Source organism: Rhinolophus ferrumequinum, chromosome 11 (genome assembly GCF_004115265.2).
Source record: "Rhinolophus ferrumequinum isolate MPI-CBG mRhiFer1 chromosome 11, mRhiFer1_v1.p, whole genome shotgun sequence".
NCBI lineage: Eukaryota > Metazoa > Chordata > Mammalia > Chiroptera > Rhinolophidae > Rhinolophus > Rhinolophus ferrumequinum.
Genome location: NC_046294.1, coordinates 60,744,356 through 60,759,610, shown reverse-complemented (window position 1 = coordinate 60,759,610; position 15,255 = coordinate 60,744,356). Strand labels below are relative to the sequence as shown.

The window sequence follows — 15,255 nt, the reverse complement described above, 5'->3', positions numbered from 1 at the left end:
CTCTGGTTGCCTTTCATGTGTTTCATCTGATGTCAGTATAGCTACACCTGCTTTTCTCTGAATACCATTTGCTTGGAATGTTAATTTCCATCCTTTCACTTTGAGTCTATATTTGTCCTTGTAGCTGAGATATGTCTCTTAAAGGCAGCATATGGTTGGGTTTAGTTTTTTGACCCAATCTGCTACTCTGTGCCTTTTTATTGGTGAATGCAAATGGTTGCATGTAGGGTGATAATTGATAAATAAAGATTTCCTATCATTCTATCTTTGGTTTTCTGGTAGGACTGTATCTCCATTGTTTCTTTGCTTTTTTGTTGCTATTATTTCAGTGTGGTGGTATTCTATGATTTTCCTCTCTGTTTCTTTTTTTTTTTATGTTATATATTTCAGTTCTGGATTTTTTTTTTTTTTTTGAGTGGTTACTGTTAAAGTGGGAGGATGTTTGGTTTCTTCAGGCAACAAGATAAGTATGGTTGAAACAAAGTGGGCAAGGAAGAAAAAAATTAAGTTATAGTATCATAATGTAATAAAGTAAAGGGGAAGGAGATTGTGTGGAACTTTTAAAAACATTATAAGAAATTTCTATTTTACTCAGAGCTGGGCAAGTACGTGAGAGTTTTGAGCATAGCAGTGATATAACAGTATTTTTGTTTTGACAGGATTATTTGGGTTGCTGTGTGGAGGTTGGATTGGGTTGGGCTAGAGTAAGGGGGTGTTAGTAAGGACAGAAGCAGGACCAGTTTAGGAAGCTATTACAATTTTCAAGCTAAGAGATGATGATGGCTTGGACCAGAGGAGTATATAGAGAAAGAGGTAAGAAATGGTCAGAGTCTGGGTATGTATATATACTATTGAATTATGAAGTGTAAGTGAAAAAAATGTGTTCTTTCCTCCTTTTTTTATATAATTATTTTATCTGAAAACTCTGTACATTAGTTATTCCCTTCCCCAAACATCTTTAATTATTTTCCCTCTTTCTTGGTCTCTTGACCTAAGACTACAAAGTCATGTCATTTTGCCATTACTGTTAAAAACAAAACAAAACAAATCCCTTTGGTGATTTGATAACCCCTAAAGTTACCTTTCCATTTCATTCATTTATTCATCCATGCACTCATTCACAAGACTGATTCACTCTGATCATTTTTCTTTTTTTTAATTTTCTAGTCATCCAGGTTTATACTCAATCTTAGCCTTGAAACTGCCTTCTGGACTGCAATTTTGGTATAAAAATCCCTTATTGGGTTTTCTATGACATTCAGAGTGACTTGTTCTATAATTGCTTCAAGGGTCCCTCATTTAGTCACTTTTTCTGCACTTTATTGGTCAATAAAGACTCTTTTCTTTCCATATCTTTTTTTTTTTCTGCTCGTGCCATGCTTCCATTCTGAATAATAGCAAGTAGTTGAGGAAAAATAAGATTTAAATTTGCTTTGTAAATGGGATGCATTAATAATGGTTTAAATGAGAGATTTCCTTGAAGAATGTCTTCCTACCCACTTACTCCCCAGCTTTACACTCCTGCCCCATCAGTGTTCGTTCCATATTGAATTACTAAAGGTACACATAAAACATATATGAAATATCTAACATTTTCCATCTCCCTTTCATTGACTTCTAAGAGAAATCATGTTGGTTTTTTTTCTCTGAATACTTTAAAGAATGATAGATTGAGTAAAATATGTATACAATGGTTTCTACACAGATGAGAAGATATCTCCTATCTCCCTGTGGTTTTCACTGAACTGAATGATATCTAGCTTAGGAGTAGAAAAGGAGCTGGGTGTTAGGAGAGTTCAGAAAATTTAACTCAATGCTCCTTCAAGAAGTAGAGTAAGGTACATAGTAAGAGTCAGTGTGGGAGAGAAGATGGTAAAAGAAAATTATATCTCACGATAATCGTATCATTGGAAAGAAGAAAACCTTAAGCAGGACAAGCCCTTGCCAAATTTTGGAGTCAAGGAAATGTGCCTCTGGTACCTTCAGCTCTCTCCTTTTCTGTCATTGTTTTCCCCTTCACTGTTGAGACCATTAGGATCCTTCTGCTGTCTTCCTCCACTCATCTCTAACCATGTTCTCAGAGAGTCTGCAATATCTATGAGAAGCATCTCTCCAAATACCCCATGGGATATCTACTCACAGCACTATTTGCATCATCAGCCTCCTCACTCATGGTGGATGGAAAAATCTTTGTTCTTGACATTAGGGGAAAGTGAAAGAATTCACCAATGGAATTTTCCCAGCATCTCAGAAATAGTATCATGTTGGGAAGGGAAATTCCACTTATACTTATTTGTTCTTTGTTTCATCCACTGGATTTTTCCTTTCCAAACCATGTGAAGGCTCTGTCTGTAACCCCTAATTGATGATAAAGACCCTTCTTTATCTTGAACTATTCACCAAACACTCCATTTACCATCTTTTCTTTAAATAAAACTTGGTTCTCTTCTAAGGACATCCCTTCCTCTGCAACCCTTTCAGATAAGTCTATTATTCTTCCATATCACACTTTCATCAAAGCACAGAGTTGGGGGTCAGCAACTCAATGCTGCATTTAAACAGATTCCATATCTCACTCATGAGATTCCATATCTCACTCTATTTCACTCATAGAAATGGATACACTGAAATCTCTGCTTCCTTGGAGGCTCCTGACATCTAGTTATCCCTCCATCTTTCAACTTTCTTTTTAATTACGATTTACTGCCAACTTCCTAGTAAAGAATTTCTGTCTACCTCAAGCTGTGCTATAGTTTTGGATTACATTAGTGCCTGTGTATAGGGCAACCCATCATTACGTTCTCATCTTTCAATTCTAGTGATTGAATTTAATGCAATTAGAATCATCATTTTAGCCACCCTATCTCTTATAAACTTATTACCTGAATCTCCCTCACATAAGGAATCTTTTCTTCCAACATCAAACTCTCCCCTTTCCTTCCAGCTTCTGGCATCATCCCCCAATGTCTGCCATTTCACCTAATATACACATTTTTTTCTTGAATTCTTCATTTTATTCTAGTCTGTCATCTCATTCTGGACTCATTTATCCATTCTGGGCCACAAAGTCTATATAGAAATTTCAGTAATCCAATGTTTAGTAGGTATTGGTAGGGAAGGAGTAAAGGGAGTGAAGAAATGGAATTTTGATTCATATCATTTTGGAGAAATTACATTTTCTATTTAATCCTGAGTGATTCTTACCCCCACATCTTTTAAATTCACCAGATAAATGTGAGCTCTTACAGATCTGAGTAAGAGGAGCTAGAGCTTCCTGGACAAAGGTGGTACAAATAGAACCAAAAAAAAAAAAAAAAAAAAAGTCTTCACGGAAGGTAGCTGAAGCTAATGTCAAAACAACTCATTCTTAAATTTATTTAAAGTATAGTGACAATTTTTCATGCCAAGGTTTTGGCCCAGAAACCAAAGTGTCAGTGCTCTATGGAACACAAATCTAGAATTCTGAAGACTGTAAAAAATAAATTAGCAGATTCAAAAACTCTGAAATCAGTACCTGGCATACAGTATGTACTCAGTAAATGCTTTGAGAGAATCCTTACAAGTTTTTGAACAAGTAGGATGATGAAGTCTATAAGCCCCTCTCTCCACTGACTCCATATTCCACACGCTTTCTATAAGCACTTCAACCACTGTCATGGTATTTGCAACCATCTGTATGCTGGTGGCTCTCCGGTGTGGAACAGTTCCCTAACTTCCAGATACTTATACCCACATGTCTACTGACTTTGTCCACTTGGATATCCCAGCAGCACCCGAAAATCAATATTCCAAATGAAGCTTTTTATTTCTATCCCCAAATATACTCTTTCTCCTGTGTTTTCTTAACTTAGTTAAGTGCACCACTCAAGGCAGTAACTGGAGTAACATGCCACACATCTCTGTCTTATACTCATGATTCAATAAATCCTCCCACATATTTTCGAAACTATACTCCACTCTTTGTCCATAACATCACTGCACTGAGGCATTATATCATCATCTCTCACATGGACTATTGTAGTAGTATGAGTTTCTCTAGCTCTAGTTTTGTTCCCTCAAGTCCATAGTATTTTATCTAAATATCAATTCTGACCACATTTTTTTCTTAGCTTAAAGATATCACAGTGGAATCTCATATCCTACAAGATAAATTCATCCATAAGTTATGTTTTATATACGTCTCCACCCACACTGCCCATTTTACCTTGTCTTATTTTATGCTTGATTACTATAAAAAATACTGTTTCCCCATATACACCATACTGCTAAGCCTGTCCATGTGTTCACTCTTGATTTTCTATCCTATCCATCTACCTATCTATCTTTTCACATGGGATTCCTACTCATCTTTCAAGATTTCTCTTAGGCATCGTATCTCACTGACATTTTCCCTGCCATTCTAGTATGGTTTAGGTAGACCTTCTTGTATTTGTTTCTATAATAAAACTTCTCATATTGTTTAAAAATGATCTGTTTACATTTCGTCCTCCCACTCTATATTATGCACTTATCAATGGCATAGACTTACCCACATTCTCCTTGTCACAGTGGAGTATTCAGTAAATGATTTGCATAATGTAAATTAAACATATATAGAACATCTGTAGGAACCAAAATGAGGGAACAAAATTTGAAATACTATACTCGATCCTCCATTGGTTGTCTGTTAACTGTACTACTCATTTGCAAATTGGGGCCAAGGAGAGAAAAGGTAAATAATAAGCCTTCATAGTTATGTTTCTAAAGTTATTGACATTGTTACTTAGAGGGAACTTTAATGGAAGATAAGCTTTGGAATCAGAGAGGCCCAATTTCTAATCTTAGGTTCCCAACTCATAAACGGTGTGAGCTTGGGCTTACTGACATGGATCCTCAATGTCCATTCCTTTGGAATGAGGATAATAGCACCTACTATGTGGGGTAGTTCTAAGAATTGAGCATAATGTACAGAAAAGAACCCGGGACAGTCAATATTCTGTTATTATTATTATTCCTATTGTGACTTTGGATATATTTATAGTAAACTAAGCATTTTATTTGAAAAGTGAGTTAGTATTATACAGCATGTAAAGCAGTGCCCCACAAGTATGTGTGTACAGATGTGTGTGTATGTGTGTGTTGTGTATATATATTACTAAGTGCTTAAAAAAATATAAATTTATTATATAAAAAATAATTTAATTGATATAAGTTATAAATTCGGAAAAGCTTAAACTATTTTTAATTGATATTCCTATGTTTCTGAAATAAACCCATAGAAAGAATTGAATATCTGTGGTGGAGACTGTAAAAGCGAGGAGACTATAAATGTGAGGTACTTGAAACAGCACATTATTGATGAAGAGAAAAATGAATAAAAATGTGTCTGGTGAATGTAATTAAGCTGTAATCATAGCTATAGGCAAAAAGGGTCCCATCCAAAAGCAAAGATGAGCTTTCTGAATTGACAATGGCATTTTCACCCTACTTTGAATACAAGAACTACTTGAAAGTTCCAAAAAGTCCAATGTACCTCTTGCTTTATTAGAATAAGTAAGGATTTATATATTTTTTTTAGTGTTTTGTTTTGTTTTATAAAAGCTTTTACCAAAGGTGGTTGGTTTTTGACAGGATGTTCGGGATCTATTTCATAATCAGTGTCACTTGGCAGAATGTGTATGCATACGAGACAGAAAGAAAGAGAAGAGCTAATGAACATGAAGAGTCCCCATGTCCTAACTTATAAGAAAGATTTAAATTAACTGGCAATTACCCTAACAGAAGATGTTCAAAAATACTTTAAGAACCCCTTTGATGACCACCAGTAACTCTATTCTATTAATATTAACGTTGTTTTAATTTAAGCTTTTGAGCAGCATTCTGATTGTGCAACCCTATTCACAAAAAAGCACAAAATGTTGTCTATTGACATGTGGGATGCCGTCCAATGATTGGCACTTCACAAGAAATCCCCTCCTAAGGTGTTTGCTTTGGTAAGATAAAGGGTCCTCAATCTGGTTTGGTCTGATGCTGTACCTCTTCTAGCCAAGTCTTTAAGTTCTTTCCCTCTCTTCTTTATGATCTAGACCTAAAGTTACTATCTTCTTCCCTTCCTCTCCCTAACTCTGTGAGCTCTGTGAGGGAGGGCCTGAGCATTATTTATTGCCAGGATAAAGCCCATTGCCTAGAATTTAATAGATGGTCAAATAATGGCTGGTGAACAAGGTAATCCATTCCACCAATTTGGCTTGATTTAATGAGCCATTTTCAATCAAATACTAAATATTTTTAACATATCTGAAGAGGAAAAAAACAAATCAAGAGAAAGGTCTCTATCCCAGGACTAATAATGATTTTAATTTTGCTGCATTTTTTAAAATTTAATATTAATTGGAGACAGCAGGAAAAGAAACTTTTTTTAAAAGTTTAACAAGCCTTCTGACAATAAGTCTCTTTGTCACTGCCTTAAATACTAGGAATGTGGATGAAGTGGCATCATGTCAGGCTCCAGTTTTAGAAGTGAACAACGTAATAAACTTTAAATGTCTTGGGCCCCTGCAAGCTCTACTGGCAGTTATTCTCTACTGACTAGGCTTCTGACTTTGGTCAAGTCAGCTCAGGAAATCTAAGTTTCCTCATTTGGAGAATGGGGACAACAGTGCTTCTTTACCCTACAGACTTAAAGTGATGAATAAAAAAGAGATTCTGAATAAAAAAGGGATTATTTCTGTGAAAACATGTGGGTTTTGAAAACTGTCAATCAAATATAAAGGCTCATCTTAATGCATGTAGCAGACTAATGTTGGGAATCTCGTAACTTATTTTAGATGAAACATCGAGTACCTTCCAGGTGTGGTGAATTGCCCATTCTGATGCAAAAGCTGTTTGAGCCACCCTCTACAATGCAGGCAGCTCATTACTGACTCTCAAACTTCAGCTTAATGGTTGTATAAATCTCTTAAATCCAAGGAACATATTTTCCCTTTTGGAATCCTCAGTCTCTAATATAATGCTTAGACATACGAGGTGTGACCAAAAAATACAGTGACTATTTAAATTTTTAAAAAATTATTCTAGTGAGAGACATATTGCCAGTAATCCCCTTCAAAATGTTCCCCCCCACTTCGAACACACTCATTCCATCATTCTTGCTACTTTCTGAAGCAGTTCTGGAAGTCCTCTTTCGTGAGTGTTTTAGGTACACTGTCCTGGCTACCTCAATGTCCTGAATCAATTCAAAATGTTTACCTTTCATGGCCATTTTGACTTTGGGGAAGAGCAAGAAATCGCACAGTGCCATATCCGGTGAATACAGTGGATGAGGACACACTGTAATATTTTTTATTTGACAGAAATTGCCGTACCAGAAGTGATGTATGATAGGGAGCATTGTCATGATGGAGGATGAAGTAAAGACACTCATAAAAGGAGTTTCAAAACTGCTTCAGAAAGTGACAAGAATGATGGGATAAGTGTGTTCAAAGAGAAGAGAAGTATTTTGAGGGGTATTAATGGCAATGTGTCTTTTTACTGTATTTTTTTTTTATTTAAACATTCACCATATCTTTTGATCACACTTCATAGTAACACTCAGTGAAGGTTCGTTAATCATTTAAAAAAATGATTTTAAAAAAACAAAACTGATAATGGCAAGCAACATGTTATAATGGCTAAAAGTCTGGGTTTTAAATTTAGACTCCCTGTGTTCAAAATGTTTGATCAATCTACATCATCCTTACAATCTTAGGCTGCTTCTTCAATAAAATGGATATAATAAGAGTCTCTGCTACAGGGTTGTTGCCAGGATTAATTTTAGGTAACATTGTAGCACCATGTCTGGCACGTGGTAAACACTAAATAAATACTAACTTATTGATATTCATCATTTTCTTAGATGCTAAGGATTGCATTCCTTTTACCATTGACTATTAAATGTGATGAATTCACAGATTAGTAAGCAATGTAAAAGGGTAAACCAAAAAGTAACAAAATCATCCCCAATGTTATCCATATACCATCTACTCATGTGATAAAGTATCACAGGGAGCCGTTGGAGTGAAAAGCAGGAGCCCCTGTCTGGGCGTGGGGCAACCCTCTGCAGCCACAGCTATTCCTCAGCCTGGCCAGTTAAGCATACAATCACGTCTCTCTGTTTGCTCCTGTCCTTGTTCATGCTCACCAGGTACAAAGACAGGAGACTGGCCCAGCACAAGTCGGAAATAGAGTGTTTCACCCCCAAAGGGAGTATGGGGAATGGTGGGAGAGCAACAATGAGCAGGTAAGCAAACTGTGAGTGGCCTGAGGTGGTGTGAACTAAATGTACGCAAGCTAGAGAACAGGTGGCTCCCTGGTCTGGGTCCTCACTCAAATGTGCATCCTATACAGTGTGTCCAACCTGGGCCACCACTGGTTCTCTGTGTGTGTTTGATTTGCAAAACCCATGCCATCCTCGTGTGAAGTTATGGGAGCCTCCTATCCCAGATGCTGCTATTCCCAGGGTTGTACGCTTTGCATGCCTGAAGCCTTAGCTCACAGTCAGTTCTCCAATGGATTTGGACGTATCGGTCAATTGCTTCTGGAGTTTGCAAAGTGGAAGAGACTGGAGGAAATTCACATTTCAGGATTATCCAATTACTTAGGAAAATCAATACAAAAGCCTAGGACTGGTTTTGAGGGAAGGGCTGCAATGGAGGGAAGAATCCAGCTCCTGATCCCAGACCACCTGGAAATTAATCTGACTGAGAGTGTAACATCACCTCACAGTGAAGGGCAAACGCCATGCCAATCTAGTAAACTGTAGAGGCAAGAGGCTTCTCATGAACCAAAACCAGGAAAGCTAGTCCTCCTCTAGCCACCGTAGCTTTGCATCTGCTTTACTTCTCTGTGTGTGGTGGTGAATACCCCCTGCTGCTGTGCTGTGCATGTTCCTTCCTACCAGGCATTCCCAACTGAGCTGTACCCAGTAAACTGGGGTATTTGGAACTAGAAGCATCAACTGAGCTGTGTTGCATGAAATGATCGTGCTTTATTGCATGGGACTGGGTTTCAAGAAAAGGGCTCTGGAGATAAAGACTGTCAAGCTTGACATTAAACAGTTCCAGAATGCTGGAGGAGCCTAGAGGTTGGAGAATCACTCTCCGTGAACTAACCCTCCACCTCTAATTTGTTGTGGCATTTCCCGACCCATCTGTGGTACAGAGGTGTGGAAAGGAAGCTCTTGCCAATCATCCTGGATTAAAGAAAAGGAGAAATGCAGAAAGTAGAGAGTGTGTATATGTATGTGTGCACATGTGCTGAAAGCAGAGCTTGAGAGCCAACTGCATAGCAAGAACATAATCCTGTTGAGTTCTGTTGAACTTTGTATTTGCTTCCCCAAACACTGGATTTGCTTCCTCAGTAGGGGACTCTTTCTGGTTTTCAAAATAATGTCTAACTTTCTCCAAAGACCACTGCATTGCACAACTTCTGAGGAACCATTCACATTGCAGTGTGTGAAAATGGTGCCCGAACTGTGCGTATACATCCTGAGTAATCATTCATCGCAGCTCTGGCTAAAGCTTGGCCAGCTTCATCCATGGCTCCCACAGAAAAGGCAATGACAGCATGTGAATGTCTGTAGGCATACATGTGTGCACATTAGTGTACCTGATGGCCTTATGCCCATGATCCCATCGTACAGCTGTCGCTGGATCTCAGTCTGTCTGGAAGATAAGCCTCAATAGATTATTTTGTGGGAGTAACTCAATAGACTGTTCCTGGGGCTCCTGGTTTCCTTCCATCCAGATATGACAAAGTATCATAATTCCCGTCTTTCAAAATCAGTCAAACAACACCCAAGTTTGTTGGATAAGGTAAAAATGACTGCATCAGATATGTGCTGGGACTCTGTCCAGGGTGACTTTTGATTTGAGGCAATTATCTACAATTGGACTGGAGTTCCCAAACCTAGCAAACTCGGGCTGCCTATCAAACATGCTGAAGCAAAATCCTGGGCGGTACAACTTAGAAATCTATAGTGTTCCATATTCCCTGAGTCATCCTGATTTAGCCAGTCTATAAACTGATATTTAGGAATAATCTATTCATCTAGAAGATGACATGGAGCTATTCATGGCACACATTAGGTCTCAATTCTGTCATGTGGTGTTCTTGGGAGTGTTTCATCAATGCTTGGAACTCTCAGATCTGATCAGCCGCGATTCAATTTGCTCAAGGCTTTCTTGATTGAGAATGGGGAAGGAGGGTACAAAAGACAGAAGACAGTGGGACGCAGAGGGTAAGGGGACTCCAGATCAAACAGACCAAACTTCCTTGGGTCAGGGCTAGATCTACAGAGTAGGCATTCAGTGTGTCTACACAGGGAATGGTACAAGTTTCTCTACAACAGCAAGATACCATTTAGCTTGTGTTTCCTCACTTGTTTAGAAACAGACTCAAGGCAATAGCAAGGCTTATTACATGGCTATGTCCTTTGGAGGCAGAGGGAAATAGAACATGCCGTAGTAAAGACAGTTCTGTCGGAGTAACTTCCTCCACCCTACAGATAAGCATAGTTACTTTGGAACAAATGGTCTTCTCTTCCTACTTTTTCTTCCTTCCCATTTATTTAACATGAAATAAAAACTGACAATGAGAGAGAAAGAATGCGTGGGAGAGGGAAGGAGTCCTTCAGTGTTCTATGAGAGCTTTCCATTAGGGAGGAGAATAGCCTGGAGACATATGAAAGAGAGGCCAACATTTCTAAGGCCTTCGAATCTTTTTTTTCAACTTCATATTTGTTTATATAAACACACACTCACACACACACACAGTGACATTTATCCAGGAGAAATAAGTTTAAAATGAACATTAAGAGAAAAGATATTAGAGAGGAGGCAACTGCAATGTAAATCATTTCTAATAAGAGTTTAGAGTAGCTAATTCCAATTTGGTTACTCTGGAATTGAATGAAAGATCTAGGAATAGAATAATTGTATGAGACTTTTACAGATATTTTTATTATCAACTGATAGGGCCCTGTTTCTTATCAACGCCCCCTCCAGTTGCTTCCCAGAGTCATATTTAAGCATTATATTTACTCTGCAAACATCTGGGCTGGTTCTTTGGCCATTACTGAGTCACCAATCCCAGAGAGAGGCTAAGGAAGCTCAAACAACCACAGAAAACTGGGAGTTTTGCCCACATCTCATTTGCCTGTTTTCTATAATGGAACTTTAGAAAGGACACAACCCTGTGAATTCATGCCTGGGGTGATTCTTCAGAGCCAAGTTGCCTGTCAGGGAGAAGAGTTTGATAATACACGTAGTCATATCCGGCCAGAATATTATTATCTATAATATTGGCAAGGCCTTAGAGACAGACACTCCCTCCCTTCTCCCTCTTACTTCTACCTCCATATTTGGAAAGGAATGCGAACCTTATATGTATTCATAACACTCCAGCTTCCTGAAATGTTCTATTGCTGTTTTCCCATTATGTGAACAGTTTTGTTTTCCTTCTGTCTGAATACAGCATAACTTGTCATCTTTTCATATTTTCACAGAGGACAGTCTAAACGTGTTTCAGAGCAGAGTCCTCCTGATTGCAGGAGAAGTAAAAGAGAGTCCTAAATAGTGAGGTGCTCTAAGAACTGGAAAGTCTCTAAACCCTGTTACCGCTGAGTTCATACCGAGATGGTCCACCCACAGGTGCAGGCGCAAAACCTCAACAGGGGACGTTATTATCTCTTGTCTCAGCAGGGGTATTACAATGGAGTGCTAGTTGGAGTCTGTGTTTGATGTGCTCATGTTGGATGTGCTCTCCTCCCCATGAAGGAGAGGCAAAAACACTCTGAACCACCCCCAGTCTCTCTTTGAGAAAGAGCTCCCTTAGTCAACTGAAATTGATAGCTCTACAGTCCCCAACCAGTGCTAGAAGGAAGGCGAGTGGCACCAGGTTATTTCTATTAGTGCTATGTCATGATATCAATCACGTCAAGTGTTAACCTTCAATCACTTGAGTAACTGATTTTCACCTAGTAGATGCAGCATCTGCTTTTAGTGGGCATGCTTAATAAAGCCTTAGAGAATGTGGTAACAGTGATAGAACAATAGTTATTGAATTACTAAGAACTCAGATTTGAAAAGTAACACCAAAATGTGACGTCTGTGTTAGGATTGTTTGGCCATTCATTCGTTCAATTATTTATTTCTTCATTTCATGTTCATTTATTAAGCATCTACACTGAGCCAAGCACTTACAGGACACTGGAAATAAATGAATAACCAATGCCCTTGAAAATCTGTAGTCTATTGGGACAGAGAGTCAGAAAAACGGATAATGTTATGTAATATAGAACCCCTCTCCACAGGACAATGTATGCATCAGATTAACTCCTCATTTGATATCATTGCTATAGTTTATGACTGTGCAAATGAATTAAGAAACTAAATAGAAATAGAAACTAAATAACAATAAACATGAACTGAGTGTTCCGATAGGGCTATGCACACGGTTATATAAAATTCAGAATCCACAGCAGAGAAAGATTCTGCCTTTCCAGAACAAAAGAGGCCAGCTAGCTGCACGGTGATAGATTAGGACTTCTGCAGTCGTCTCCTCTTCATTCCTTTCCAAAGTCAATTTCAAATCAATGTTCTGACGTACATTTAGAGATGTTCTACAACAGATAATAATAATTGTTACCATTACTGTAATTACTGTACATGTAATTACATCAGACTCTGTAAGTAGTCCCTTCACATATTATGCATTAAGTTCTCCCAAAAACATCATAAGCAAGGTATTTTTCCTTTCCATGGTACAGATAAGAAAAATAAAGATCAGGGATATTAAATAACTTACTTCGTATAGTGGCTTAGTAAAAATTCTGAAATCAAAGAGACCTGAAAATCTGGTTCCAGCTGTAGCCAGAGTGTGATGCTTTAGCTGAGATGCCTTAATTAAGATCAAAAGGAGTCTTTTTGTCTATACAGAAATCATTTTTCAGAAACCATTGTAAAAATCCTATGGCATCCTCTTATTCTATGGTCCCTCAGGATTCATCTCTGTGATCTTCAGATCAATATTGATACAGAGCTTTGGAACTTATTATCAGGTTATTTTATGGACACAACCTTGGGGGGTGCCATTTCCCTGGACGCTCCCCAAGGGACTGTCTTGTTAGCCCCTTGGTTCACATGTGCACTCAGCACTTAGCACAGAGACAATATTGCACGGTGACAATGACTGGATTTAGGGTCAGGTCTCAGGCACTGCTGTTCTGCCTTTTATTTGACTTGTACAACTGAGTTAAGTTCCATAAGTCTCAGTTTTTGCATCTATAGTACAGGTTAATAAATGCCTTTCCATTCCAAGCATTCAAAATGATGGACCTTATTTTATTTCCCCAGCACTCCCAGCATACCTACTGCACACCAGATACCATATAAGCACAGGAGATGCATGTAGTCACTGCCGTTAGAGTGTTCCGAGTTTAGTGCATGGACAGACTCATAAACAATGAAAAATACCATCCAGTAGGTGCTCTATCAGACAGCTGTCGTGAAGGTCAAATATAGTAATATAGGTGAAAACACCTTGTGAAGTGTAAATTCTATTCAAATGGGAGCTATTATTATCCCAAAACTCTCTTCTCCTTTGTTATCAATCCCAATCCCATGTTTTCTTCACAGTTTAAATCAAGCTGGATTCCTCCACAGTCTTCCTGGACATACCAGCCCACAGGCACTAAACAGCTGTGTCTTCTTTCATTGTCTCTTTACGCAATTGTAATCTGGGCTTTGTAGTGATTCCTGGGGGGGAAAAATCATTTCCTGTTTTAGAAAAAAAGTCCTCTAATCTTAGTTGAAGCACTTCACATGAAGCCTAGAAGTTAAATCTCAGTATAAGGTGTAGTTTAGTTTTGAGGAGGTTTGAGTCCAGGTTACTGAATTATGGATCATAAGAAATAGTTCAATTTGAACAAGAAAACTATGCGGTGATCCAACAAAATGCCTCTGCTTGGCACACGCTCCTGCATTACATCCTTTATCAGATGCTTTCTCTTTATGAGGATGTAGGGGAAGTAGCAGTTGTATTAGAACGATCAGGCACTTTAATAACCCACCCTCCTGAAAGGATATGTCACATTTTGAAAATGCCACCTGTTGCCGTTAAACCAAAGAGGGGTTAAAATAAGGCCCAGTGCTTCTCCTCCCACAAGGATTTTATTAGGGACTAAATACCTAGAAAAAGGTGTGCTCTGGGGGAATTATCACAGAAGCATGCTCCCTCCCCAGCTACTTAAAAGAGAGGGGAAACTCCATCTCACAGGGAGGATGTTGGAAGGGTTTCATGAGAGAGAGTAAGCATGTGGAACTAGCTTCTTTGCCATATATGCAATACACGTATTAATTGGATTTTGTTTATCCATGTTACTTTAAGATTCCCCAGGCTATAAGACCTCATTAAGCTCCACTTTATTTGCAAATCCTCCCTTGAAACTTCTTCCCCAGTGAGCAGCCTTTTCTCTGAATTCCTCTAACACCAACAAGAAAAACCTTATGGGCAAAGACAAATGTCTTTTCTTTCACAATAGGTTTTCTATCAGTCTCTTCCTTTCCATCCTCATTTTCGTCACACCTGTCAACATCTTAACACTGAATCCCTGCACTATGCAAACAAGCTCTTAAGTCTATCCCAGACACCACTCTTTTGCTTGTGTCAATCTTCTTTGTTCCTCATTGCCTAGAGGACTAATTAAAGTAACAGATACATATTAATTTGGCCTTAACATTTTCCTGAAGTAGGACCAGGACTGGGGCCAGATAAGGAATAAGGTCAATAGATAAAACTGGGGTGAGTGTTTACAGGAGAGTAAGGCATGGTTCCTATATTCAATTATTTGTGTTGAGTTCAAGAAAGAAGATCAAATATATAAAATATTAATAGAATATTTACAGTTGAAAAATAACAGAAAAGAAGCCATGAGTATTTCTTTATATATTCATTCACTTATTGGTCAAGCATGTAGATTACATCTGTATCTGAGTTATTTAAATAGCAAAAGAAAGGAGTAGAAAGAAGATCCTGAAAGGTAAGGGGTGGCCAGGAAGAATTTTTAGAGTCCAAACTCTACCTTTTGATGCCTTTAAAGTCTACTCCATCCCGACACAGTTCAACTGCCCTACTGCTTATCTCTAGAAAATTCCTTATGGATTCCTAAACTTCTGTCATTGCTGTTCCTCCTGGAAGCCAACGCCTAGCACTCTCTTTTTGAATTTTGCCATAATCTAC

General features: G+C 38.3%; 1 protein-coding gene across 3 annotated transcripts in view; it reads left to right on the top strand.

Annotated features, from left to right (window-relative positions):
- GRM5 (glutamate metabotropic receptor 5) overlaps positions 1-15,255 on the top strand; it is a 454,770-nt gene that overhangs the window by 428,945 nt on the left and 10,570 nt on the right. For 2 of the 3 annotated variants that reach the window (XM_033121038.1, XM_033121039.1), the window contains exon 9: positions 8,162-8,257. The exons of the other annotated variant lie outside the window; for it this stretch is intronic. In XM_033121038.1, the coding sequence (XP_032976929.1) occupies positions 8,162-8,257 (96 nt within the window). The remainder of the gene's footprint in view (positions 1-8,161; positions 8,258-15,255) is intronic. 3 annotated transcript variants of the gene reach the window in all.